The sequence below is a fragment of the Alosa pseudoharengus genome, unplaced genomic scaffold (assembly GCF_046254945.1).
Source record: "Alosa pseudoharengus isolate Yale_2024_CS ecotype anadromous, Long Island Sound unplaced genomic scaffold, YU_APseudo_1.1 YU_APseudo_1.1_scf_4, whole genome shotgun sequence".
NCBI classification, from domain to species: domain Eukaryota; kingdom Metazoa; phylum Chordata; class Actinopteri; order Clupeiformes; family Clupeidae; genus Alosa; species Alosa pseudoharengus.
In genome coordinates this window covers 34,783,688-34,811,298 of record NW_027468774.1, presented here as the reverse complement: position 1 = coordinate 34,811,298, position 27,611 = coordinate 34,783,688, and the positions used below count along the sequence as shown (strand labels likewise).

Below are 27,611 nucleotides of genomic sequence, written 5' to 3'. Positions count from 1 at the left end.
CTTGCGTACTACGTGGCCCCTGTACAGATGTCCGTACTCCGTACTGACGCCCTCTGTTTGTGAGGGTTAACATATCTGAGCAGAAGAATGAAAAGAAAAGTCAGTGTTTGAAAATACTGTATATCCTTTAGCGTTAAATGCATTTGCAAAGGTAAACTGGTGCAACCTTAAAGTGTGTAATGAACAACATTAATGTCATATATCCTATGGAGACAGTTCGTTTACTTGCCTGGCTTTTTCTTGCAAGCTCTCCGTTAGAAAAAAAACTAACGTTACTCTACATTTAGCGAGTTATCTGCTTAGCTAGCAGGCTGGCTAGGTAACATTCGCTAGCAGGTCGCTGTTGCTAGACTGCAATGGCAAATGTTAGCCAGCCCACTAGAGTTAAGGCTACGTGAACGCTAACGGAGTCAGGAACGTTGAAGTTATTGGGAAATTATGCTAGTACTCTGATACAATTGTTTTATGGCATTGTCTGAATCATTGTCTACAATAAGGTTGTGTTCTTTCCACAAAATGTTTTTGCCTTGAAGTTTACATGCAAAGCATCGCCAACAAGCTGTTAACTGGCTAACGTTAGCAAACTATGAGAAACAGATTAGCTAACATTAATTTAGCCCTAACCAACGCTCGAGAGCTAATAGGGTAAGTCAAGTCTATTTGCCTCAGTTAGTTAGTTCACCTATAATCTTACACGGTTTGTCAGTTAGTTCAGTAATATAAACCACATAGAATCTAAACAAACGTTAATTGTCTTAAAAGTGAATATCCTTTTTCCGTAGTTTCATGGTACACTTCTGTTCTGTTACATTAACATTTGGAATTGTTAGCTAACAGTTAGCTTGGACAGAAGCTAACATTAGATACATAACCAGCTTTCTGACCGAAATATTTTAAGACCGTTCGAGTTTTAAATCACCATGTCAAGTTTACAGACCCATTCACTGGGGGATAGATCATTTGCGAGGGATGTCACTTGGTGATTGTGCTGCCTAGCTTCTACATTGGGTTTTGTTCTCTAGCAAGAAGTTGTCAGCTAACGTTGACAAGCCAAAGCCAAAGCCAAACCTGGCTAACGAGAGATGGTACAAAGTATCTGTCTGACGGTAACGATAAGTTATGCCTGTTAAGCTCTTCTACTTATTAGCTAAATTATGCAGCGATCTAGTTTGGAGTTAATGGACGTTTGCCAGTTTCTGGCAGCTAACGTTAACGTAGCAACTCCATAAACCCATCATAGTTTCGTCACTGACAGTTGTGTGTCAGTGTGGCATTTGTTAGCTGTTTGGCTGTGTCAGCAATTACTATATTTAGCAGCAAAACTCCTAATATAAACTTGGCTTAACTTTTTTCATTCGTCTTGGTTGCAAAGTTTTTAACTTAACGGGACTCCGTTAGTTGTCGTTTGGGTCTTAAGGCTGACCCATCTTGTATTCTCTTGTGATACTCTGTCCTACTTTAACATTTACGCTGTGCAGGAGAAATGAGATCAATAGTTCTGTTTTATCTTGTTTGTAGACCAAGGCATAACCGAAAGATTTGTGAGGATGAGTAAAAAGCCTCCCTGTCGGCCAGGAATCATCTTTGAGGTGGGCGCAAGAGTTGAGGCCCAGGACTATCTTCAGAAATGGTAACTCGTGAGCTTTTAAGGGGAATTGTAATCAAAAGGATTGGCTGTGTCTGTAACATAAGTATTTGGTTCTTTCTAAAAAATACAGGTACCCTTCTCGCATTGAGAAGATTGACTATGATGAAGGGAAAATGCTAGTGCATTTTGACCGTTGGAGCCACCGTTATGACGAATGGATCTTCTGGGACAGTAACCGCCTAAGGCCTCTTGAGAAGCCAACCCTAAGGAAGGAAGGATTAAAAGAGGAAGAGGAGATGTCTGTAGGTGTCTTCTCTTTTATACACAAAATGCACACTCGACAGCATGAAATAAATCCCAAACTGTAGATACATATATATTGCCATGATTACTATACATGCCCAGACCTGATAGGTACCCATTTGTTAGAGAAGATAATGTCTTCATAAAAACAGATTAGAATTGTCCGCTGTTATGAGTAACACCCCTCTGCTATAATCAAAGTAATCATGCATATCTCGCAAACATTTCTGCCAGGAGAGACTCGGCGAGATGAGAACATCTCGCCTACCTGAGCTTCCTGGATGTACAGAGAGCACAGAGGACCAAACAGAGTTACCACAGCCAAGACAAGTATATATTTCAACCACCAATTTGCAGTGATCTGGCTGTTTTAATTGCTTGTCTCACCATTGTTTGGGTTTTTCCATCGAATGCATCTTGACCAACAGTTCTTAGATTTTGTTGGGACATCATCCTTCATATTGCATTAGGTTTAAGCAGATTATTGTTTTCTTTCATACAGACATCTGGGTCTCATTTTTAAGTTTGTTGATTGGCATCTCTATGCAATTCTCATTTATAAAGAAGCAGGTAGACCTGTAGTTATTTAAAATTAGCCTCAAATAAATTGACCAAACAACCTGGTATTTTATTTTCTCACTGTGTGTGTGTGTGTGTGTGTGTGTGTGTGTGTGTGTGTGTGTGTGTGTGTGTGTGTGTGTGTGTTTTGACTCAATGAATGTAGCAGAGAGCCTGCACATTTTATTATCTGAAAGCATCTTCATATAATCATGATTTCATATTGATGTACAGTGCATCTTGGAATATAAAAGCCACTTGATTGTTACATTTGTATTCACATTTTTTTTATCATGTTAATTAGGTGTTTATCAGCCAGTTTGCAACATGGAGTAGTAGTCCATAGTTAATTTCTGTCTGCCTTTTCTGATTACCTTTAGGAATTGAGAGATGGTGAGGAGGTCCTGGCTCGTTGGACCGACTGCCGATACTATCCAGCAAAGATTGAGAAGGTCAACAAAGAGGGTCAGTTTCCCTATAATTTCTTAAGGACGCACAAATGCTTAAGTGATCTAACTGTTCTCTACTAAGTGTCTTCTTGAAACATTTGCTATTGAAAGTATGCTTCAGTGACAGGTGACCTACATTTTGAAGTAGATATTTGATAGTTATGAGTTTGATAGTTATGAGCTTGTCACTTCAGTAGTGGGATGGTTACGGTGCCTTTAGAGTAACTTACAAAATGATTTTCTATCAGTTTAACTGGACATTGTTTTTTCTAGGTACTTACACAGTCCAATTTTACGATGGTGTAATAAGATGTGTGAAAAGAATTCATATTAAATCGATGCCTGAAGATGCAAAAGGACAGGTAAGGAGCCCAGTCTGTTTTTTTGGGGTTTGTTGTTCTGATTAGGCCTACACCTAGCTGTGATCTGGCAGTGTTATGTTTCTGTGTTTGTGTATGTTCTGAAAAAAAGGACTGGATTGCACTTGTGAAGGCAGCCACTGCAGCTGCGAAGAGCAAAGGAGGCTGCAGGCCACGCACAAGTGTAAACAGCAACAAGAACAAAGATGAGCAGATGTCTGACTGTGAGGAGGAGGAGGAAGAGGAGGAGATCAACCTGGAGGAAGAGGAGGACCGAGAATCAGAAAGACCAGGTATCTTGCTGTCTCTCACTCCCTCGAGGCCAGAGTATTCTGCTTTCAGGGTTTCTGAATGCTGTATGGTCATTGGCTTGTCATTGAGGGAAGGGAAGACAATTAAAGTTTCTGTTTGTAATTTTAGCATAGCTTTGCATTGTAATATCATATGATATAGCTGATGTATTTATTATTTTTCTGTTATCAACCATCTCTCCTCTATGTATCACTACTTGCATACATTTCATGCCATGCTTTGGAATTAAAAACGGTATAAGTCAATGCAAAGTCAAGACTTTGCACTCCACCTCACAGGATGTGTCTTTGATCTAGAGCTAAAAAGAAGCCTACCTTTGACAAATCAAATACACAGAGATATGCTGTACCATGTTGATTATCCATGGCCTCAGGACATACTGTAGTGCAGGACTGTTATGATCAGATGTGGTCATTCACAGAAGTATATAGATGGTTAAACCTTTGTTGCCGCTTTCAGACACAGAGTCGGCAGGAGAGGATGACTGCAAGTCCCAATCTGATCACCAAGAGATGGGCAACGCCAAGAAAAGGAGAAGACAGGGCAGTGTCTGTAATTCCAAGAGGCTTCGTCTACAGCCAGCAGGTGACCTTGAATTTCCCCTTGGGGATCAATAAAGCATCTATCTATCTATCTATCTATCTATCTATGACTTTGAGAAGAGCTACTTACCATTCTGTTTTCAAAGTAGCAGTGGTGAGGTGGCGTGTTGATGCTGAGCTTTTCTATGCATGTTGTAGGAGGCAGTGAAGAGGAGATGGACTGTAAGGAGGAGCCAAAGGACGTGCCAGTCACAACTCAGCAGGTACTGTCTCAGTTTTTATCAGCTGTGCTATAGTTTTGATGGAGTCAAAGGCCCAAGAGTGTGCTGAATTGACATTTTCAACTGAATTGACTAGTTCAAGCATCTCCTGAATGGACTGCAGTTGTGATCTAGGCTATTGGCCTTGTCTGGCTTTGTTTTTCTATATTTCAAATGTACATATATTAGAAGTTTACATTTGTGAACTCATCGTGGTAATCGGGTAAAGTCTCATACTTCCTTTTCTGTCTTTTCAGAGGATTGTGGACTCCGAGGCTTCCACTGTAGACAGCAGAGCTGCAGTTTTCCCGGCTGTGCAGGGCACCCCATCCCCTGTCCGATTGCGTAACCGGCGGCTCAAGCATGACTCTGGAGAATCCAGCAGCAGCCAGAGGCAAGGGGCAGAGGAGGGTGAGGCCAGCTGTTCCCCAGCCTCCAGCCACAGTTTCACTGATGCTCCTCAAACAGGTTCGTCAGACTATCAAGGTATTGTACAAGAGGACAGTACCTATGCAGTTCTCTGTAGAGGGCCATTGTGGAGTGACTGACCAGTTACATGGCTGCAGCAGCATTTGTTGTTGAGATTTGACCACTAACTTTTAACTCAGAGTGCCCATAGCTGAACAGCACAAGTAATGTGCAGTGAAACTCTTACGGTACAGATACATGTCAATGAAGCAAAAGGCTTTCTTTGTTCTGTGTGAGTGTGTCATTTTTGGGGAGCTGGTGTGACCGCTAGTTGGCTGTCCAGTTACTTGTCCTCATATCAGAAGAGTCATTCCATTCCACAGTCCCAAGATGAAATGTTTAATGTACTAAAAACAACAACAACCCTGTAGTAAACCTTCCAAGCTGTTGTTTTAATCAAACTAACCGATTGATGCTGTAGTCTTACAATGTTCCAACCATCAAAGGCGACAACAATCAATCTGATTGGCCATTCACCGCAAAATCCACCCCTCCTTGGATTCAACCTTCCCTGACTTTTTACGCTCGCTTTGCCCAATTCTCTTGTCAACGGCATCGTCATCTGCTCCCAACAGAAATGAATGGAACACTGCTTCGCTTCGCCGGCATGTTTCCCTACCGTTAGGTTTTATTGCCAAATCAAACATTCTCAGAGTGAAACTTATGTCTTTAGCTAATTTAATGGATAAACAGTTCGTTTAGCACGACTCAAACACCTGACATGAAATCTGAAGAAATGCAGGTGAAATGTGGAAAGCATAAAATAGAGCATTATTTCAAAGTTGAAGCCATGCAAGTGAAGTCTTTTGATAGTCTTGATAGGTGCACAGGCAGCTGCCTCATCCAGCTCACCTCAGAGAAGACGACGATCTCAGAGGCTTGCCACCAACTTTGACCCAATATGTCCTCCTTCACCCGCACCCAAAGACACTAGTCCGCACTCAAACACAGATCTTCCACAGCCTAACGGTAAGCAGGAGGATCCTCACATTATGGTCCATTATGGAGTCACCATGTAATTGTGATAGTCTCTGATTAGTTCAGCAAGTTTCTAATTGTGTTTGAGAATTGTGCTGACCTAAGCCACGAAGAGCTGAGCTCCTGACATGGCCACAGGTCTTTCCACAAGATCGGAACAGCACGGAAAAAGACAGGATATGAAATGAAATCAACCATGGCAAAGGAACCTGCAACAGCGAGTTACATAGCTTCCATAATATTCCAACACCAAATAATAAAGCTTTATAGACTGACTAAGCACTTCGCTTGTTAGCTTGTTAACTTTTTCATGGCAAAAACTGCAAAACATGCAAACTGCATTGTAGCTTGAATGTTATTCCTAATTTTTTGTAAGTTGCTTTGGATAAAAACATGAATAAATGTAATGTAAAAGACTGGAAATTGAAAGGCAGAAGTTATATTTATAAAGTGTTATTTCTCCTGCCAGAGAAAGACATGGAAAACTTTGAGAAAAGAACGGAATCTCCTGACAACACCTTGCCTGTGCTTCCTGCTACACCACCTTCCGTACCTCCATCCTTTGGCTCATCACCAAGTCCATTCACTGAGAAGTTGGTTGATGGACAAGTGACTAATCACGTTCTGCTGGAAGAGAAATCTCCACCTCTGGTGACAGGTAAAACAATGGCTCAAGCTGCTGTATTTTAGAATGCACAATGTAAATGAACATCCGTGGATGCTGTGTGAGAGTAGTGCAAATGGGCTGGTTTGAGGTGGTTGAAGAACCGTCCCATCTTATTATGTACTGTATAGGCTGTTAGGTGGAGAAAGGGTGTTAACATTTCTCTGTAAAAATAATTTGCATCTCATAGTTTTTGCTTGCAAGGTCTTAAATAGGCAGTTTCACACACAGCAAGCTGTTGCATTTGCAAGTAAGAGACAGTGGGTTTTCTCTGTGGTTATATTCATTTGCCACAGAGCGGAAGGGTTCTTTACAGATGCAAAACTGAAAGTAAATTGATAAATATGTTAGATTAGGATGGTGCGTGCATGTCCTATAACATAGCAGCTGATAAGAACCTCCTAACATGTGAACCTCCTAGAGATACATTTGAATCTACAATACATTACTTGCGTTCCCCTGGGTGCCTACTTTCCAATAATGTGTGGAAGGCACACATTGAGGTTAATGCTCAAAACAGGAAAAACATGTAGTATAACACCTAGGATATCAGAGTAGTTAAGCCTCTGTTGTTCTTCTTTTCTAGCCGTTGCTCCCAAGGCTGCTGTGAGAACACCCAAGGCAAATAAGCATGCAAGGGAACCAAGTAAGTACATATTGATAATTATACAAGTTTGAATGTTAATCTGGAATGCCATAGAATAGTGTAAAATATGAGTGCTGTTTTAAAGAATGCCCCCCCTTTGCTGTCCGTTCCCAGTCATGAGCACCAAGCGATCGGAGGACCCTTCATCTCTGAATGAGTGCATCGATCTGGACCATAACAAATTCAAGTGTAAAATTCCTGGTTGCTCCAAGGCCTTTCGGAAAGCCAAGCTTCTGGACTACCATCTTAAGTACTACCACAATACAGACAAGGAGCAGGAGGCGGAGGTTGGATCCCCAGACAGAGTTGGCCGCACCAGGGCCACCTCCGCCTCCATGCCCACCAGCACTCCCCTGGAGGTCCCTGACAACAAGAGACGCAGGACCGTCTCCACCTCCTCTTGTAAGCAGACAGGTCAAGCAGGCCTGACCGTTTTTACAGGATATTGAGACTGCCAATGGGTTTGCCTTGAAGTGTTTTTTTTTTTTTTTCAGTGAGAAACAGGTGCTTTCCAATTGGCAAAAAGTTGTCAAACATTGTTAACGTTTGCAAACACTCACAAACAGTTTGAGGAGGTAGTTCTCTGCAAACATACATGGGAGCTGGACCTAACATTACCGTTAAAATTGAATGTTTACTAAAGTCGTTCAAATTCAACTGTTCAGATAAAATATGTTCGTCTTGAACGTTCACTACTCTTTGCCGAATTTGAACTCACCTCGAATGAAAATGCTGTAAATCATGCGTGAGTTGGGTTGAACGAAGTTAACATGAAGAGTCCACCCCAGTATACTACTGTCTGTTCCCTGATGAAAAAATTGTTTCTCATGCTCTGCTGTTCTGCACTTCAGTAGTGATGTTATTTGTGAAGGTTGAAGTTGCATATGAAAAAGTGTAATACTGCCATTTTGGGTGATATTCAGGTCTGCAAAGGCCCATGTTTTTCTGTGCCCTGATCTCTCTTTCTGTGTGCCAGCTCTCTCCTCCCAGAGCCACAGTCTGCAGCTGGACTACGCCGGGAACTGTTTGAGGCCTCCGAAGTTCTGCAAGAAAAAGCGCTCGTCAGCCTCGGTTAGCTCTGACAGCACTGAGGTGTCTTTGCCTCCACCACCGCGGGAAAAAGCTTTCGAGAGCCTCCATGACAAGATCCTCAAGAAGGTCATTGAGAAGGACACGGGTATGTTGCTGACATTTTGTGCGCCGGTCACATTTGTCGCTCAAATGTCCTTGATTTAACTTTCAGTTTTGAAATGTTCAGACTGGTTTGATTAGTGTTTTTGCGGGGGGAAAACATTGTAAGCTATTTAAAAGGCAGTTTGTTACCTTAATTTTGAACCTGTTCCTTCTGTTCTGTGTGCTTTTCCACAGGACTTTGCATAAAGACAGAAAAGAAGTGCCAGTTGATCGGTAAGTCACTAGCTTTCTGTGCGCACACGTCACCCTAACTCAGGCTGAATGTTGTCCAGTAATGTTTTAGATGTACTTTTGAGTGACTTCACCTATTATTGTTGCTAAAACTTTAACATTAAGAGAATGAACCTTGTAGTGTTAAGCACAAAACATAATCAGCAATGTAAAATTCCATATGTTTGGAAATTATCACGATTCTTTATGCCAACAATTTAATTATTTTGAAATAACCTTGTTTGTTTCCATGAATTCACAAATGCAAAAGATGGAAGCTGAAGTCATACTGTACACAATGAACAAACATTTACTGTGGAATTAGGTTGGCTACGCAAAGTAGGCTAGTTTGCGGAAATAATGTCTCATCTCATGTCATGTCGATGCAACCGCATTGTTTGCTTTTAGGTCAATGCATCAATACAGATCGATAGATTGTTACACCCCTAATCTTTATGAATTGATCTTATCTTTTCAGGCAGAAAGAAAGAGAAGGACAAAGACCGCAAGGACAGAAAAGAAAAGGACCCCTTTAAGTTAAAACAGAAGAAGAAGAAGAAGAAAAAGAAGAAATCCAAACAGCATGGTAAGACCTTCAATTGTGCTTTCCTTTTCATCCTTAAAATGCCCAGTGCCCATATTTGCCATACCCAAGTTAAAGATCTGATGAAGAATATGTAAGGCATAAATGGACGACATGGCATTAGGGTATCAGAAGTTAATGCACGTTCAACGTGGTAATGCGACCACAACGTGAAGCAGATACCTCTGATACCCAAATGCGTAGTCCTTTATCCAGCTTATACCATTGTTGCCACATTTGCGTTGTGTTCATTTGGTGGTATAATTTGGTGATGTATTTTCATTATTCCTATTAAAACAGAAATATGGTGTATGTTAAGTCCACAATGTGATCTAGAGCCATGCATTTTACAGTCTCAGGCTGTGTTTTTAAGATTTTCTTTGTGTGTGTGTGTGTGTGTAGGTTACTCTGAGCTAGAGGACCTGGCTTTCCTGGAGCGGTCGTCTCCGTCTAATTTCCACCGTTCCGCTGGCAGCGCCTTTACCCTTCATACATCCTCCTCCTCTTCCGCCTCCTCCAAACATAACTACCCCCGCGCCATCCTGTCCATCGACCTCACTGGGGAAAGTAAGCAACCAGCCTCTGCTAACTTCGTAACTCAAGAAGTGACAACATGCTCTAGCTGTGAAATGAGTTTAGCCGGTGCAGTAGTGTTTTTCAAAGGCTGCCTCTCCTGTCCTCCCTGCAGACCTCTCGGACATTGACTTCCTGGAGGACTCGACCACAGAGTCACTGCTACTAAGTGGAGATGAGTACAATCAGGACCTGGAGTCGTTGGCTATGGACGACTTCCCTGACGAGGACGAGACGGCAGCTAATGAGATCGTGCGCTGCATCTGTGAGATGGATGAGGAGAACGGCTTCATGATCCAGGTGCGGCTCTGCCCCCACAAATGACTCTCATACTTGTTAGAAATGGGGGATACTTGATGTGACGCTGCTCTCTCTCTCTCTCTCTCTCTCTCTCTCTCTCTCTTTTTCTCCTTCTCTCTCTGTCTCTCTCCCTCCCTCTCTATATTTCTCTCTCTTTATGTCTGTTAGTGTGAGGAGTGCATGTGCTGGCAGCACAGCGTATGTATGGGTCTGCTGGAGGACAGCATCCCTGACCAGTACATCTGCTACATCTGCAGAGATCCCCCAGGTAACACTCTCACGAACACACACACACACACACACACACACACACACACACACACACACACACACACACACACACACACACACACAGAACAGAACAGACAGGATTAACAAAAATAACTTGGTAGTGTTTTGCGGTTCACGATATATTTAATCCTCAGTACCTCAAAAGGGTTTGGCCATATACATGTGGATGTTCTTGTGTTTTTCTCTGTTTTCCTGTGATGACAAAATTGCATTATTTGTGTTGTCTGAAAAGGTTTTTTTCAAAGATGTGATTCTTCCGGATTAACCTGTCTGCTTTCACCTTCAATGGAATCCCATTGCCATAATTCAACAGACTACTGGCGGAGTGATATGAAAGACGTGAATCAGAAGCACAAAACCCGTTGCCATTTACAGCAGTCTGTTACACACAGCAAAGGACCTCCGAACGTTGGGGTAGCCCAGTCAAACTAAACTCTCTGCAGCACTCTGACAAGGCTTATAATAAGTAGGCAGATCTGTACGATTTGTGAGAGTCGTTTTCAGGTCGGAAAATCTGTAATTCCAGATTAATCCGGAAGAATCACATCCCTGTTTTTTGACTACTAATGGCATCTTTTCCCACCGACTGTAGAAGGATAAAACTGAGCTAGTTGTGTTGTTTTTACAACCCCAAACCTTTCTTAGGGCAGAGATGGAGTGCCAAGTACTGCCACGACAAAGACTGGCTAAATAAGGGCCACATGTACGGCCTGTCGTTCCTCACTGAGAACTACTCCCACCAGAATGCCAAGAAGATCATGTCCACCCATCAGCTGTTGGCCGACGTCTACAGTGTCAGGAAAGTGCTGCACGGCCTGCAGCTGAAGATGGACATTCTCCAGTAAGTCAGACACACCCATCATTTCCAAAAAGGTCTCCACACAAGCACATACTTTTAATTGCCGTTAATGAGACAGATCCCTCATTTTGTATGTTGTAATTTATTACAATACCTGAATGAAGGGCCTCTGTCAGTGAGACATATTTTGATCTGTTTCCCTGCCTTGAGAACCAAAAGACAACAATTTTATCATCAAAATTCTATAGCTGATGTTTTTAGTAAGGTCCCACCTTTGAAGGTTTTAGAATATCTCGTTAGCATAGATTTTAAAAAACATATTTAAGTTTCTGTAATACAGTGTTCTGGCCATTAAATAGCCTTAGTTGCGGAAATGGCCTTAAATTAAACAAACAAACAAACAAACAAACAAACCTGAATGAAGGGGGGAACTTAAAATGTCTGTATAGGTGTCTCTAAACCTGATTAAGAAACCGTTCTCTTTTTAAATACTGATGAAATGTTACGTTGGAGCACTGCAAAGTTATTTAACATTGTAGCACCAATGCAGAATAGCCGGACTGCACCCAAGTAATGGAATATTTTGTGATAAGAGGGCTGTGTATTTCACCATAGAACATGTTGCTACTGAACCCCTGGTGTATACCCACTTCAGCAGTTAATGAATAAAAAAATTTTTGTTCCAACCATTCAAGTGCAGATATAACCAATACATGTACACTGGGAACTCCACTATGGTCTGTGTAGTTAACACAAATTATTTATCAACAGGGTTGATGTTTATTCCCTTGAATAAGAATTCAGATACATATACAGTCACTGACAAAAGTATTGGCACCCCATTGGAAATGTTGCTTTTTAAGCAAAATACACACACACTTTTTTTTGAGAAGGTTCAGTATTCTGTTTTGTTCATGCTTATAGAACAGCAGTATGTTTGGATGAGGAAGAATGAAGCATACACTGAAAAGTGCACCATGTCAAAACTGATGCATGGCAATAACTAGGTCATACTCTAGGCCTATTTTGCTTCCTCTGGCACTGATAATCAGCTGCATATAAAGGGGTAGGTAGAGTCATTCAAATATTTGGAAATCCTTGGAGAAAAATCATACTGTCCATAGAAACCAATAGAAATGTAAAGTGAGTAAACTTTGATGAATAATGAAACGTGTACTTTTATCAGTGCAAAAGACACTTTTTGTGAAGGGTGTCAAAACCTTTGACTATGTCAGTTTGACAGTATTCACTTCCCACAGCATTTTGGTGATATTTTGTGTTGAATTTGGGGAAACCAATTGTTGTTTCAGTTGTGTTGAGCTATTGAAATGGTCCTAGTTTGTTTGTTTTCTCAAAAAAACTCCAATACAAAAGTGTGTTTATTTTGCTTAAAAGCCAACATTTCTAAAGGGGTGCCAATACTTTTGTCAGCGACTGTAGAGTCCTTACAGACCTATGTTCCTGTCAGCTTCAGTTAATGACCATGATTCACTTCTCTCTACCTCACAGGAACAAGCACAATCCCAGCCTGCACTTGTGGGCGCGCTCGTGGGTGAACTCGGACGAGGAGCAGCCCATGGGTGGGGCGCCCGACTGCATCCATCTCAGAGAGCACCTCAATCAGAGCGCCCTCCCCGAGACATACATCACCAGCGAGCACAGCTACCAGAAGCCTCCGAATGCACACGAGAGAGCGGGAGAGCCGGGAGCACAGCCAGCTGCCAACGCCCCTCAATGCGTACCAAAGGAGGAGGAGGTTGGTGCTGCAGCCTGTTTGGGCCCTTAAGGGCAAAGCCGTTGCTTAGTCTAGCATTTTTATGTCGGTATATTTCATCAGATCATTTGTTGAACCACATTGACTTGGTATTAAAGCAACACACAATGCAGTTCTTTCACCTTAAAAAATAAAGGCTTCGAACACATTTTCATGCCACAATGACTTACAATGTGGAGAATAAAGTCTCTAACATTGTGAATGCATGCCTGGAACACTTGATATATCACTATAGCATTGTTGATCCATTAAATAGATTTTTGACTAACTGTGTACCGTCTTAGCACTAAATGACATTGAATATTGGTGTCAAGGGGCATAAATGTTAATTAATGGTGTTCCAAGCAAAAACACCTATTTGACCAGGTCAGTGCCTGTGACTGCATCTGTTTGTCGGACACCAGTGTGTGAGGTGTTGTTTGTTTTTTTCTGCTGAAGGACACTGGTGCCATATGCCTGGCCAGCTGTGTTACGGAGAGCTACGCAGGGTCAGCTGATCAGGCCCGCAACTGCCTACAGTGGCAGATGAACCTGCTCACGCACATCGAGGACGTGCAGAACCAGGTGGCCGGCAGGATGGACCTGATCGAGAAGGAGCTGGATGGTAAGACCACGATCACTGAAGGGACTGAACATAAACGTAAAGGTCAAAGGTTATGAAATGTGACCATACTAATGACCCTGACAGATAATTGGAACTACAGTTAATTTGCAGTTTGAATTCTCCCAAATATTGTGTAGTATTGTGCATTTCACAGTAAATTTGACAGTGAAAACAAAGTTGAAAAACGCACTCATTAGCTCAACGCATTAGCTCTAGCAAAAATGTTGGACTATTGTTTACAAACGTACGCGTCTCGGCCCTAGGCCATCATCAGTGTTTTTTTTTGTTGTTTTTTTCAAACTCGCACCCTAAGAGGTCATTTCATTTTGGAGTTGAGATCGCCTGTTCCTGTGTATTAATGACTCTCTGACTCCCATCATCAAATTGTAAGACTCCACATTCAATCAGTCAGGAAGTAAGACATCACTGTTTATTCGTATCTTGTCGTGAACAAAAGAGTAAGCGTTTGTCATTTGTGTCAGATGTATGTCATTGACTATGTGTACATGGACATTAATATTCCGTTGACCTTATTCAGAATAAGACAATATTGCGATTAAGGGGTTTACATGCATTGTTAATAGAATATTCCATTTATATTCCCTTTTACATGTAGCAAAGAATAGTCCGATTGTTACTAGCAGAGACTGTTGATTCTGCATGAAAAAGGTTGAGGCAATCAGAAAATTCTGTTAACATGGCAGCATCTTATTCAGAATATTGTCTTAATCGGGTTAGTATCGGAATATTAATGTGCATGTAAATGTACATGTGAATTTCCCCTTGGGGATCAATAAAGTATCTATCTATCTATCTTATCTATCTTATCTATCTAATCTATCTATCTATCTAACTAACTAACTAATGCGGTGTTGACTTGTTCCCCCGTTATATCCGTAGTTCTGGAGAGCTGGTTGGATTTCACCGGTGAATTGGAGCCCCCAGACCCACTGGGTCGCCTGCCTCAGCTGAAGTGCCGAATCAAGCAGCTCCTCACTGACCTGGCCAAGGTCCAGCAGATGAGCACCCTGTGTTCGGTGTGACACAGTCACAGGGCTTCGACACATCCACGAACATGCTTGCACACACACTGTGACCGCACATGCACCATTGCACAGCCTGCTGGAGAGGCCTTGGTCTCCTTGAAGTGTCAGACATTAGAGCCTCTCCCCTCCCCTCTCCATCCCCTCCCCTCTCTCTTCAAGCAATTCTGACCTTGGACCTACCTCTCCTGGAATGAATGTTGAAGAACTTCAGAAGTCTGTCAGAGGAGGAGGAGGAGGAAGTGCGACTGGAGCTGGCGTAAGAGAGCAGCAGAGTTGCTCTTGCGTTGTCAGGTGCACTTAAAGGGAAGATCTAATCTCTCGCACACGAACACACACATTTCAGCCCCCCCATGCTGGAGAACCCTTGTCCCCATTGACTTTCAGTGCCCACTGAGCAAAAGGAATGCCGTCGGAAACGTAACTTGTAGCAAAAGCTGGGGATCAAAGCTGGTTCAGATGAGTACGTAAGTGTGTGTGGTGCTGGCATGCCAAACTGCACTGTGTACTTAAAATGACTCCAAGGGTTGAGAGGAACTCAATCTTGGCTTGAGCAGTCTTTTTCCGAAGACTTAAACCAGTTAATGATTGTGCATCTGGTCATTCAAGAAGACTGAATGACTACATGTCTTGTGCCAAGTGAACAGTGGGCTCAACGTCTACAACAGCAGTACTCCCAAGCTGTCATAGGAAGTTTGACGGGAAGCTAATACATAGGATCTGAGTATGTGTGCAGCGCATGCCTATCTAGTGGTTACCCTCCGACCTCTCGTTTCAAATAGCTAGATGTAATGCCGACGGCGGCAGCTGTTGTGACAGCTGACTGCTAGCACCGTAGATCCTCTGCCTACGAAATGACAAGCCAGCCCTGGAGGAAAGATCCCCCTTACACCCTGTTCACCCCCCGTAACAGCACAGTAAGCTAGGTCCTCACTGGACACAAATAAAATGCTTTGATGGGAAAATGTTTATAGTTTTGGGTGGGAAAATGTATGTACAGTTTTTTTTTGTAACTGTATACATAAGGAAGGATGCAAAAGGCACGAGGACAAAAATATACTTGAAAAAAAAATGCCCATATGTATTCAGAATTTCTATTAATCTGTATAAAAGTGTTTTAGAATTTAGTAAGCTGTTTGACTTCAAACTTGTTTTTCATTGAAATGTAACAGTTGTATATAAAGAGTTTATTTAAAACTTGGTGTGACAAACCTAACCTATAACCTCATTAAAAGTATTCTGGATATTTAGTCTGTCTTGTGTTTTTGTGATATGTCATCTACTTCATGGTAACATAAATGACATCCAGAGATGTGAAATTCCTTGTAGTAGTGTTTGGTGTGCCTCACACAGTCACCATGTATCTATACATCAGTAACTTATCTCTGTACATAAACAAACCCACCTTTTATACTGATCAGAGGTCCCACATCACTGCTGCAGGCTGCAGCCACACTTGCGATGCTATTCTGAGCCAAAAATCTATATGAACCATCATTTTGGTTTGACGTGCAGAAATAATGTGATGAAATGATGAAATAATGACCTCTCTTGTTCTCAAAAGAGAAACGAATATACTGTGTCCAAGCGCATGGACCCTAGGCCAAGACCATGAAAGTAGTTTTGCAGCCAGATTTTATATGTGTATATTCTGGACAATTTATTTACCTGTTCACCAACTATTGTCTATGACTGGGGTGTAAAAGGAAAAAGCTTAAGTACTTCCAACAATCAACTTGCTGTGCCTGGCCTTCCATATCCCCTAAATCCCATCATCCAACCTTTTACTTCGTCACTGCTCTGCTTGAGAAGCTTCCATTGGTTTCTCTTCCTCCTTTTCCTATTTCTGAAGCTTCATAATTACCTTTTTTGGCTTATTGTTTCACACTGAAATATCAAGTACCTTACCTTCTGAAGGAAAATACTTCAGGCAATACATAATCAAAAGTGTTCTCTCCCTGACCAGTGGTTGAAGTTTGGAATTACTGCTTACAGCTGAGAAATGCTAATAATGTTTTCCATTCTGTGAGCCTATGAATACAGTAGGACCATTCTCTATTAAATCTAATTCACAATACCTTAATTTATCCACATTTTTGCAGTAGTAAAAAAAAAATTCTTTAAATGTCATGCCTTTCTGGAGTAGTTTTCACTGGAAGAGCTCTGCTGAGTGATTAGAGTGAAAGCAGTCTGAAGTAGTAGTAGTAGTGAAGAAGTCCACTGATAAGGGCACTCCTGAGTGGTCCTCACCATGTGTTCCCCATCCTCCAACCCGCCCCTCGAGTAACCCGCTGACCAGACTGCAGGCCAGCCCGTGCCGCTTGGAAGAGCCCGAGAGAGCCAGGTGGGTGCGTGTTCATCATTGTACGTGCACAAGGTGGGCAGAAAACCCCTGAGGAGGCATGACACTGCACTTCCACCCTGGAGCATATAAAGTTGTCCTACCGAGGGTGTCAGCAGTAGGTCAGCTCTTGCGTTCCAGGACAGGATGGGTCTCATATGCCTCACCGTTCTGCTGGCTGCCAGCCTGACACTCGGCGCAGGCAAGATCTCAGGTAAGACCCCCGAGGATGCTCGTGCTCGGGGCGGAGGAGAAATGGATGCTGTCCCAGTCTAGGAGCTCCTTGCTCTGGTCTTATTCTTCTCCACGGTCAAATGCTGTTTGTTTCAGGAATGTGGTGTTAATCTTCTGTTCCACAGAGTACCAGTTGGAGTCGGAGACTCTGAGTCAGTGTGAGTTGCTGCGTGGTGGTGTTGGGGCAGCTCAACAGCGGGACCACGTACCCCAGTGCTCAGAGGATGGACGATTCAGGTCTGAACTGGAACTTCTTTTCAAAACACCTGAAACTTTAAACTACACAGCTGTGTGACATTCATGTGTTTTGAATGAACCGACCTAAACAGAATGAAATATTTCAAATGCAAATCTATTTGTTGAATAGTTCATATGACTAAGAACATGACAGCGGACGTCTGCTTCGTTGTGTTGCTCTGCTGTTGTCCACCGCTCGTTGACCGCTCGATGTAGTGTGTCCATACTGAAGCTGAGGTCCCCTCTGTCCCCTGCAGGCATGTGCAGTGCAGCAGTGCGGCGGCTGAGTGTTGGTGTGTGGACTCTGAGGGAGCTGAGCTTCCCGGCAGCAGACAGAACGGATCAGCCATCCACTGTGAGACTTGCTTCCTGAACTCTGTGGTCTTCAAGGCCTAAACTTTAACTCAGTATGGGAGCTCAGTCCGGGTTTCATCTGTAGGACAGAGCTTAAGTGTGTGTGTGTGTGTGTGTGTGTGTGTGTGTGTGTGTGTGTGTGTGTGTGTGTGGGTGTCTGGTTGTGTGTGTGTGTGTGTTTTTGTGTGTATGGCTGTCTGGTTGTCTGTGTGTGTGTGTGTGTGTGTGTGTGTGTGTGTTTGTGTGTGTGTGTTGTCCACAGGTCTGACCTCATGCCAGCAGCACAGACAGCGTGTCCTCCAGCGTGGCAATGATGACACCCTGCTCCCTGCGTGCTCAGACTCTGGAGAATACCAACCGGTGCAGTGCCAGCCCACCACTGGGCAGTGCTGGTGTGTAGACCAGGAGGGCATGGAGATCTACGGGACGCGCCAGAATGGCAGACCAGCACGTTGTAAGTCATGCCACTCCCAAACTTGACCTGCCTCTGTTCTCTCACCACAAAAGCTGACAGTCAAGCTTTAAATAGTTTACTTCCTCTTGTCATTCGTGATCATGCCAAATGTTATCTGGATCTCAGTATTTAGAGCTTCCTCAAAACGAATCTCCTCAAAATGGTGTGGTGCAAATGCGTTTGTACCACATTTGGGTCCAAGTGCCTACGGGACCCGGGTTCAAATCCAACCTCATCTCTCTCGCCCCACTTGCTTTCTCTCACTCTTCACTTTCTTGTCTGAATAAAGGCAAAAAGGCCAAATATATTCTTTAAAACGAATGAATGAATAAAAGAGTCTTGATGGCTTACTGGTGGTTTCCAGGTCCTGGTAGCTGTGAGGTGCGTGAGCGTCGTCTCCTTCATGGAGTAGGCGAGCCCTCCCCTCCACAGTGCTCCGACGACGGCCTCTTCCTTCCTGTGCAGTGCAAGTTCATCAACACCACCAACAGGATGGTGTTCGACCTCCTCCACACCTTCAACAGGTGAGCATAGCTGCGCACTCTCTTCTGATCTTTAACACTATGCTAAGTGAGTCTAAACTAACAAGGGATGAGCTAAAGAAGATGGACATTGCACAATGTGGCAGACTGAGATGAAAATCAATTCGGGGGACACTGAGTAGATTGCTTCACCTCCACATGAAGATATTATGTCATCATATACTGTTATCTTCATTAAAAAGTATTGTATAAGTATATATACTCTTTTGATCCTGTGAGGGAAATTTGGTCTCTGCATTTATCCCAATCTGTGAATTAGTGAATCGCACTCAGCACACAGTGAACACACAATGAGGTGAAGCACACACTAATCCCGACGCAGTGAGCTGCCTGCTACAGCGGCGCTCGGGGAGCAGTGAGAGGTTAGGTGCCTTGCTCAAGGGCACTTTAGCCATTCCTACTGGTCAGGGTTCGAACCGGCAACCCTCCGATTACAAGTCCGAGGCGCTAACCAGTAGGCCACGGCTGCCCCCGTAAGCAACGCTAAGCAAGGCTAAGTGTTTCTAGGTAACACTTTTTGCAATATTCAGCTAATGTCTCCTCACAGTCCGCTAGCCCTCTTACACAGCCGTGGCTTTCAGAACTGGAAACTAAGAGGGGGCAGCCTGTCCCCCTTAACAATAACACAACAGTGTGGAGTTTCTCAGAGTAGCACTGAAGGGAGGGGTGAGCAACCTCTCTGGTGTGTTTTGTTTGATGTTTGGTTCAAATATAATGTACGTTGCTTTAGACAAATGTGTCTGCTAAGAAACATAAACATTAACATCAACGAACATGACATCTGGCATCGCCTACCCTTCCTTTAATGAAGTGCATTGTCAGATGAGAGCTCTAGCCACTAGATGGCAGTGGAGCATTAGCTTTGCCTTTATCCCCATAGAGAGGTTCTGTAGCAACTACAGCTGCAACACATCACACTTTAAGCTGACTTGAGAAACTATGTGAATGTATGAATGGAATCAAAGCCATTATCTTTTCTGAGAGTACTAGAAATCCATATTTTACTATATAATTAGTATTTTTTATTTAGGCTATATAACTATTTTAAACTGTTCATATTTAATGGAAATGATTATTGTTATTATTGTACGTTGCTTTGGACAAAAGCTTTGGCAACAATTACAACATTTTGTGATTTATCAATAAGGTTTCATCAAAATATAATAAGTTACCCTCACTTCATGCAGTCATACAACTCAGTCTTCCTGCTACTGGGGCCCTGCCATTTTTTTGTAATGTGATAATGCAACAGTTACTAACCAATTCATTTAATCAGCTTGCAGGTGACATAGTCATGTAAAATCAGAGTCACTGATTAAAATTGGTTACTTCAGAGTAAACATATTGCATTACCTCATTCAAAATTGATGTGCATGACCTTACACTCACCTTGGCAGATAAAAAAATCGGGGCCAAAGTTTTTGTCCACCTAGATAACAAAGCAGCATGAGAATGCACCAGCCTTCAGACAGAACTGACTGTTGCTTGATAGGTCAAGAAGGAATGAGGTGGTATTTAGTTTAATTATTTTGTTCATGTTATTGTTATTTTGTTTAATTACTATGTTTGTGAAATTAGTATTTATTTGTGTTGTATTCTGATCACTTGAGCTTTTTATTACTCCACAGACTACCGTTCATTTGTTTTTTCAACAATGACCAGATGACCAGAACATGATTCCTGTTTGGTCCCAAACTTTTTCAATGCTAATGGAAGTTTTCCATGTCTCTCTTCAGACATCCTGAGCTGTTCCAGACATTTAGTGGGTTTAGAAAGACATTCTCTGAAATCTCCAGCTACTGTTTCTGTGCCGACAGCCGTGGCAGAGAGCTCCCCAGCACAGGTGAGACCAACATCACTGTGAGACCACTACCTGTACAACTTAAAGTAAATGAACCCTGTCAAAAGTCCTCTGGTAGAGATGATTTGGCACAAATTCAATGTTCAGAACATGAATTTGAACCTATGTAGAGTTGGGACTTTCACTGAATTGGATTTGCTCTTTGAAATAATATGATATGATGAAAAGAAGACTTTAGTCATAAGGGGAGGCATAAATATTTGTAAACATTTTCAGACACTTTATGTAATAAGAGCCACGTTTTTTTCTGTGCATGTTATAGCAGAAACATATATTATATTTTCCATTGTTCAAATGTTACTATGAAACACACGTATTATTACCGTTTCGATGTTAGCTAAGGCAGTGGTGTGTCCTGTGTTGGCCAGGCCTGGAGCTGCTCCTGGACGAGGTGTACGACACTGCCTTCTCAGACACAGGTGCAGGACGCTCCTTCGGCCAGTCCAACATGTACCGCATCTTGCACAGGAGGTTCCTGGCCGTGCAGCTGGCCATGACTGGACGGTTCAGATGTGAGTTCATGTGGGCGCTCAAAGAGTTGGGCATAATCTGGGCGTCTGTGTGATGGCTGTCGGAGAGCAATGTTTACTCAAATGCAGGAGTTTGAGTTTGAGTTGTATATCCCCAGTAACAACAGAGGAATTACTCAACAGTGCCATGTAAATGTGTTTGTGTTTGTGTTTCTGTGCAGGCCCCACGCCATGTGAGAGCGAAAAGTCGGCCGCCTCTAAAGCTGCCAACGTGTTTGTGCCCTCCTGTGATGCCAGCGGAGTGTACATGCCCACCCAGTGTCAGGCTGGGGGTCAGTGCTGGTGTGTTGGTGCAGATGGAAGAGAGGTGTTTGGGACACGTCAGCAGGGGCAGCCTGACTGCAGTAAGTTATACCCATATACCATATACTGGTTACCATGTTGTTAGTCGCTTTGGTTAAAAATGTGTCAGCCAAATGTAATGTAATGTAATATATTATATTGGGTATGGTACCCATATATACCATACCCAAGCAAAAATTCCTGCAAAAATATGGATATGCATTTACATTTACACAGCCATTCAAAAGTTTGGGTTCACTTAGAAATGTCATTGTTTTCATTATTAATGTTGTAAATGACTGTTGTAGAAAGAAATGGCTGATCTTTAATGCAATATCTACATAAGTATACAGATGCCCATTATCAGCAACCATTCATCTAATGTTCCAAAGGCACACTCTGTTTACTAATCTGATATAATTTTAAAAGGCTAACTAAGAAAACATTAGAAAACCCTTTTGCAATTATGTAAGCACATAATGTAATCTGAAAACTGCTGCCCTGATTAAAAAAACAATGCAACTGATCTCAGCTGGTATTCTGTCTATAATGGAGTGGAATGGAAAGTAGTGTATTGATTTAGTAGACACTTTTACCCAAAGTGACTCACAAAAAGTTACAGTGCAGTAGAGACCTTAGGTAGCAATTAATGCTTCATCAATCAATACTATTTCCAGAGGATGAGAGTGCAGAAGTTTTAAGTACTCTTCAAAGTGTACTTGAAAAAGAAAGAGGTAGAAGAAGAAGGAGGTAGAGGAGGGAAGTAAGGGAAGTGCACGGGAAGTACATGCAAGGCAGTGGTGGACATTACTTGAGTACATTTACTCAATTACTGTACTTAAGTCGCTTTTTCATGTATCTGTACTTTACTTCAGTATTTCAATTTTGTTAAACTTTTTACTTTTACTCCAGTACATTTCAAGGCCAAATATCTTACTTTTTACTCCACTACATTTTGTGACAGCAGAAGTACAGCTGAAGTTCCTTTTGGAAAAAAGACTGTCCAAATACATGTATATTTTCTATGAAGCGAGCTAGGCTTTAAATAATGGTGTTGCATAATATTATCCACTATTTACTGTACCTTGTTGACCCCTTTTCACAATATTGATGTTATCATAACTAGCCTCTTGATGCCATCGAGCAAATGATAGACAATGATAGACAATCTGACACTATCAAACACAAAAGGGAACATCTTGATTTGGTCTGAAAGTGTAAAGCATTCAACAAAGAAAAATGTGGTTACTTTGAAATATCTAAGATAAGATATCACATTAGTTTGTTTTTAGTTCTTTCTACATACAACAATTATTAGCTGATTTTGTCCTTGAATGGAGGAGAAAGGCTTAATGAATGCCTATGTCTGTGCCAAATCATTTCAACAATAGTAAATGCAACTGTATTAGTCATAACACATTTCAAGACTTTTACTTTCGATACTTAAGTACATTTGAAGGCAAGTACTTTTGTACTTCCACTCAAGTGGAAATGTAAAAGGAGGACTTTTACTTTTACTGGAGTAACATTTGACCATGTGTATCTCTACTTTCACTCAAGTACAGGATTTGTGTACTTCGTCCACCACTGATGCAAGGTGTGTTTGGTTGTTAGAACCATTAGAAGAGGAGGTGCCCTCAGTAGAGTTGGGCCTTGAGCTTCTTGAAGATGCTACTGCATCTGTATTCTGTGCTAGAGAGTTCCTCCATCATCCTATGAAACCATCCGTATGGTTCCAGGCTAGCAAATTCAGTTTTGTGATTATTCTTCCCCTTAGAGGCTTTAGTACATGTTGAGGGGTGCATTTTGTGTGTGTTGTGTTGACTTTGTAGGTGCTGGTCTGGTGTCCATATTGAGAGGTGCATTTTGTGTGTGTGTGTGTGTTGTCTTTGTAGGTGCTGGTTTGAGGGACTGCCAGTCAGAGCGGCGACAGGCCCTCTCGAGGCTCTTCTCTGGCCCTGTGGCCGTCCGCCCAGCCGACCCACGGCACGAGAGCGCGACCCCGTTCTCTGTCTGCAGCCCTGAGTTCCAGGAGCTCCTGGCCAAATCCGGCCTTCTCCAGTCCCTGTCCGAGTCGGACCGCTCCGATATGGGAGACATCCTGTCGGAGCTGGTGCAGGGCATGTTCCCCTCGGGTGCCCTGGCTCTGAAGGCCCTGAGCCTGACCCCGAACCCCAAGAGGCTGCAGGAGAACCTCTTTGGGGGCAAGTTCCTGAAGAACGCCGGCAACTTCAACTTCACTGGCGCCGTAGGCTCCAGCGGCACTCTCAGCTTCAGCCAGACCTTCAGCCAGGTGGGAGTCACGCTGTCTGGAGCCCAGCTGGAGCAGCTGGCCAAGATCTTCTCTCCAGAATCCGGGATGGTGATGGCGAACCTGGACCAGATGATCACCGACGCCTTCGGGCGCTCCGTGAGCTTGAAGGGCAACCAGGATCTGATCCGCCTGCTGGGGTCAACCTTGGAGAGCGAGCCTTTCCTGGTCACCCTCCGAGAGGCCATCACCCTCCTGAAGGCTGAAGACAGCACCCAGCTGGGCAGTCTCTTCCGGGCTGTGTTCCAGGGCTCTGACCCGGACAGGTGCCAGTCTCCCTCACAGCTGTACGTGCCCCAGTGTGACCAGCACGGTCAGTTTGAAGAGGTGCAGTGCACAGGCTCCGAGTGCTGGTGCGTTGACTCCCGGGGTCAGGAGGTCAAGGGGTCACGCACATTGGGGTCGAGACCGAGATGCCCCAGCCAGTGTGAAAAGGAGCGAGATGCAGCCATCAGAGCCAAAGGCAGCATGTCGGCAGGTGTCCAGGTGTACGTTCCAAAGTGTGAGGAGAGCGGGGTGTATGTCCAGCGACAGTGCCTGGGCCAGAGCTGCTTCTGTGTGGACAGATCGGGAAGCAAACTCAGCACACCAGCGGCTGGAACTCAGCAATGTGAGTGCACCAGTGTTATATTAACAGACCCACACGGGGAGGGCTAGCTGCTGAGAGTCAGTACCGCTAGACAGGGTTTCCGTTGTCACAATGTCCGAAAAAATTAAATCTCTCCGGTCAAATTGTCCGATTGAAATTGGCTCATAATCCCGTCCCCTAACGCAATCTGAATTTGAGAATAAGCCATAATACGTAAACCTATATTATGCGTCCTCTGGCTATGTTTTTAAATGAACAGGCTCTACCGTTTGAAAAGTAAGCTATTAAACAACACGCATAGCCTAGGCTATGCTGCATTTCAAATAGGAATAAGCGCACGCTTAAAACGTCCATGTTAAACAACGAACAGTGAGGCGGTTCAAACATGGCCAGGCCCAGGCAGACTAGCCTTAAAAGTTTTTTCAGAGGCCAGACGCGATGGATGATGATAAATTGGTAACGTCTAAAGCCTCAGATGTCCGGTCAACTCCAACACCACCAGATAAAAAGCAGAAGTGTCGGGCGTATCTGTCGGAATCAGTGACATTGGAAGTGGAGTTGCGGGGGATGCGGCCGCTCCAAGACACTGTCATTCTCCGTGTACACTGTCACTGGACATGCAAAGTGTTCTTTGCCCAAAGCATACAGTAGGCCTATGCGTTCTCTGTCTATGATCTAGGGCCTCCTCGACGAGGAGATTAGGCTACTGGTCCGCGAATAATTTCTGCCACAATTAAACGGTATCATTGAACCGCGGCCGAAAGAAAAATAAACTAAACATTTCCCAGAATAGGAAACATTTCCTAATTTATTGTTATCAAATAGAGGCATAGCATTAGGGGGTAGTGGTGTGAGCGCTCATTCTTGTATGTGCGCATCTGTGTAAGTTACTGTAAACAGTCACCACTGGAGATAACGTAGCAGCAGCAAACAACGTAGCCTTTTTAAAACAATGAACGAAGCGGACTCTTGCTGTCCATGAAAAGATACTGGCTAGATCTTGTTCGGTAGGTTTATGTTAGGCTAATGAACATGTTGCATTCTATACAGCTTGATTATAGCCTGTCTCCAATTTTCCCTTAATTTGACTAATTAAGAAGCGATAATATATTTGACCGGCATATCTTCAAAATGTCCGGAAAACGAAACCTCTGCCGGTCACTTTGACCGGCACCATTTTTTTCTAGCGGAAACTCTGCCGCTAGACATTCCCAGGCCCCTTTGATTCAAACAACCTTTAGATATTTTTAATAATATCAAATACATTTTATTCTTATTATACATGCTCTTCACTTCATATGAACGTTTCAACCTCTCTACCACAAAACAAAAATACAAACAGCAAAAAATAATATTAACTTATACAAACACAAATTGAACAACAAATAAATAAGTAAAGTAGTATAGTTTATTAGTAATATCAGAGCTTTGTTTGACATGTCTGAATGGCAGTTCAATGTTTAGGTACTGTAACATACACGCATCAGTGGTGCATTGCATTCATGTTCAGCCGTGTTGATGGCCTCCTCTTCCTCCAGGTCCAACAGACTGCCAAACTAGTGCGGCAGAGGCCTTCCTGAGCACGATCCGCTCCGTGCTGTCTGACCCGTCCGCCATCTCCCGCCTCTCGGACATCTACATCCCGCGCTGCGCCCCCGATGGCCGCTGGCACCAGGTCCAGTGTGATGGCCCCCCGGAGCAGGCCTTCCAGTTCCACAAGGAGTGGGTCCAGCTCAACAACGGTGGCCAAGACCTCGCCGTGCCCGAACTCCTGTCTCTCCTGAGGAGCTATGGGAAGAACCCTGCGGCCATGTCGTCGTTTGGTGGGTTCCTCTCGGCTCTGTTTGAGGCGGGGCACCATAAGGTCTTCCCCATGCTCAGGACCTTCGCCACGTTCACTGATCTTCCTCAGGAGATGGTGAAGGGACAGGTGGACGCTGTATCTGGCCCCTCAGTCTTCCTCAACCCTCTGTCAATGTGGACACTCCTGAAGGGCGATGCCTCGCGCTACCCTGGCTCTCTGTCCGACTTCAGCCTGCCCCTTGGTCATGTCGACTTGCGCCAGTGCTGGTGTGTCAGCCCAGCTGGAGACACTGTACCCAACACAAAGGCACCCCTCAACCAGGTCCCAAAATGTAAGAGAGCTCATCACCTAACAATTACAATCCATTCTGACCTCATCTAAAGCCCTCATCATTATGGAAAATGATATTTAGTCAGTTATTGGCCATTCCTATTTGTTGAAAACAAGTTTATGTTTTATTTCATGCTCTGGAGGCATCCAACGTAACAGAGAAGGTCTGCACACTTGCTCTCCGTTTTTTTTAGTTCATTTGAGTTCAATCCCCAACACAAATGACGTTTCGAGCCCTTCGGCTCTTCATCAGTCTAGCTCTGGAGGCATGGCACTTGTGGGTTGTTTCAAAATGAACTGTATGATGTTTGTAAATGAATCCTATCTCTCTCTCACTCCCTCCCTCTCTCTTGCTGTCTCTCTCTCTATCTCTCTCTCACTCCCTCCCTCTCTCTTGCTGTCTCTCTCTCTCTATCTCTCTCCACCCCTCCTCAGGTCCAGGCTCGTGTGCACTGGCTGAGCAGGAAGTGACTCAGTTCCTGGCGATGGCCGAGGATCTCATTTCCGTGTCCAACAGCTCTCACGTGCCTGTGGGCTACAGCTTCCTACTGGCCGAGGGTGTCCGTCTGTCCCCCCAGGAGCTCTTGCTGCCGCCGGCCGCTCCGACTGGAGCTCAACTCTCCGAGGCTCTGCTTAGCCACTCCAGCTCCTCACTGCGCCTGGCCGCCCACTCCAGTACTGTACCCCCTCTCCCTCTCTAGCACTCTCTCCACCTATACTATGCCTTGGGTTGGAGAGTAAGTTTATCCACAAAGTAGACCTATAGTGATATATAAAGACACTTTTGGAAAGGTCTTTATGTTTGTGTGACTATTATGACAAGATACACTTATATTACCAGTGTTGTATATGAATTTACTTTTGAGAACAAATTGTGTTCTAAAAAAATCAATGATCTCACCATGGCCTATTTGAAAATTAATTAATGTAGTTAGCCTATTAGCCTGTGTCAGTGTCCCCCCACTTATCTCAAGGGGAATAAAGTTACTTTGACACACCCATGTTCCTATCTGTCAGAACACTAAAAGCAAGCACATGGACATCATGACACATCACTCATAAAGTAGTCCTACACATCTTTTTTATTTTCTCTGACTGACTGTTCTTTGTATCCATTACAGCGCTCCACTTGTATTGGCAGAGTCGCCTGATGTCCTCTGATGTGGATAAGGAGAGTTTGTTTCTAGGCTACCAGCCCTACCAGCCCCAGTGTGACAGCCTGGGCCAGTGGCTGTCCCAGCAGT

At 43.6% G+C, this 27,611-nt stretch overlaps 2 protein-coding genes across 6 annotated transcripts in view; both read left to right on the top strand.

Moving 5' to 3' along the window:
- Window positions 1-57: 57 nt before the first annotated feature.
- Window positions 58-15,748, top strand: phf20l1 (PHD finger protein 20 like 1). 5 transcript variants are annotated; one of them, XM_076266009.1, is made up of 24 exons: window positions 58-151; window positions 1,519-1,630; window positions 1,719-1,890; window positions 2,126-2,221; window positions 2,830-2,914; window positions 3,172-3,260; window positions 3,391-3,550; window positions 4,029-4,154; window positions 4,310-4,374; window positions 4,629-4,839; window positions 5,653-5,808; window positions 6,287-6,475; window positions 7,068-7,127; window positions 7,242-7,529; window positions 8,104-8,304; window positions 8,496-8,534; window positions 9,010-9,117; window positions 9,517-9,681; window positions 9,803-9,987; window positions 10,156-10,255; window positions 10,924-11,119; window positions 12,587-12,833; window positions 13,290-13,455; window positions 14,356-15,748. In XM_076266009.1, the coding sequence occupies exons 2-24, from the start codon at window positions 1,548-1,550 to the stop codon at window positions 14,496-14,498; spliced, it is 3,330 nt and encodes a 1,109-aa protein (XP_076122124.1). In that variant the 5' UTR covers window positions 58-151; window positions 1,519-1,547; the 3' UTR covers window positions 14,499-15,748. The 5 variants fall into 5 exon arrangements, with proteins under 5 accessions (XP_076122124.1, XP_076122121.1, XP_076122125.1 ...); XM_076266006.1 differs by having other exon boundaries at window positions 3,370-3,550; XM_076266008.1 differs by having other exon boundaries at window positions 67-99; window positions 3,370-3,550.
- A 1,224-nt stretch (window positions 15,749-16,972) lies between these two features.
- tg (thyroglobulin) overlaps window positions 16,973-27,611 on the top strand; it is a 38,133-nt gene continuing 27,494 nt past the window's right edge. The window contains exons 1-12 of the mRNA XM_076266004.1: window positions 16,973-17,053; window positions 17,199-17,310; window positions 17,568-17,665; window positions 17,927-18,118; window positions 18,483-18,642; window positions 20,397-20,503; window positions 20,890-21,033; window positions 21,213-21,395; window positions 23,229-24,254; window positions 25,772-26,368; window positions 26,803-27,042; window positions 27,489-27,611. The exon at window positions 27,489-27,611 is cut by the window's right edge and continues 15 nt beyond it. Of these exons, the coding sequence (XP_076122119.1) occupies window positions 16,987-17,053; window positions 17,199-17,310; window positions 17,568-17,665; window positions 17,927-18,118; window positions 18,483-18,642; window positions 20,397-20,503; window positions 20,890-21,033; window positions 21,213-21,395; window positions 23,229-24,254; window positions 25,772-26,368; window positions 26,803-27,042; window positions 27,489-27,611 (3,049 nt within the window). The 5' untranslated portion in view covers window positions 16,973-16,986. The remainder of the gene's footprint in view (window positions 17,054-17,198; window positions 17,311-17,567; window positions 17,666-17,926; window positions 18,119-18,482; window positions 18,643-20,396; window positions 20,504-20,889; window positions 21,034-21,212; window positions 21,396-23,228; window positions 24,255-25,771; window positions 26,369-26,802; window positions 27,043-27,488) is intronic.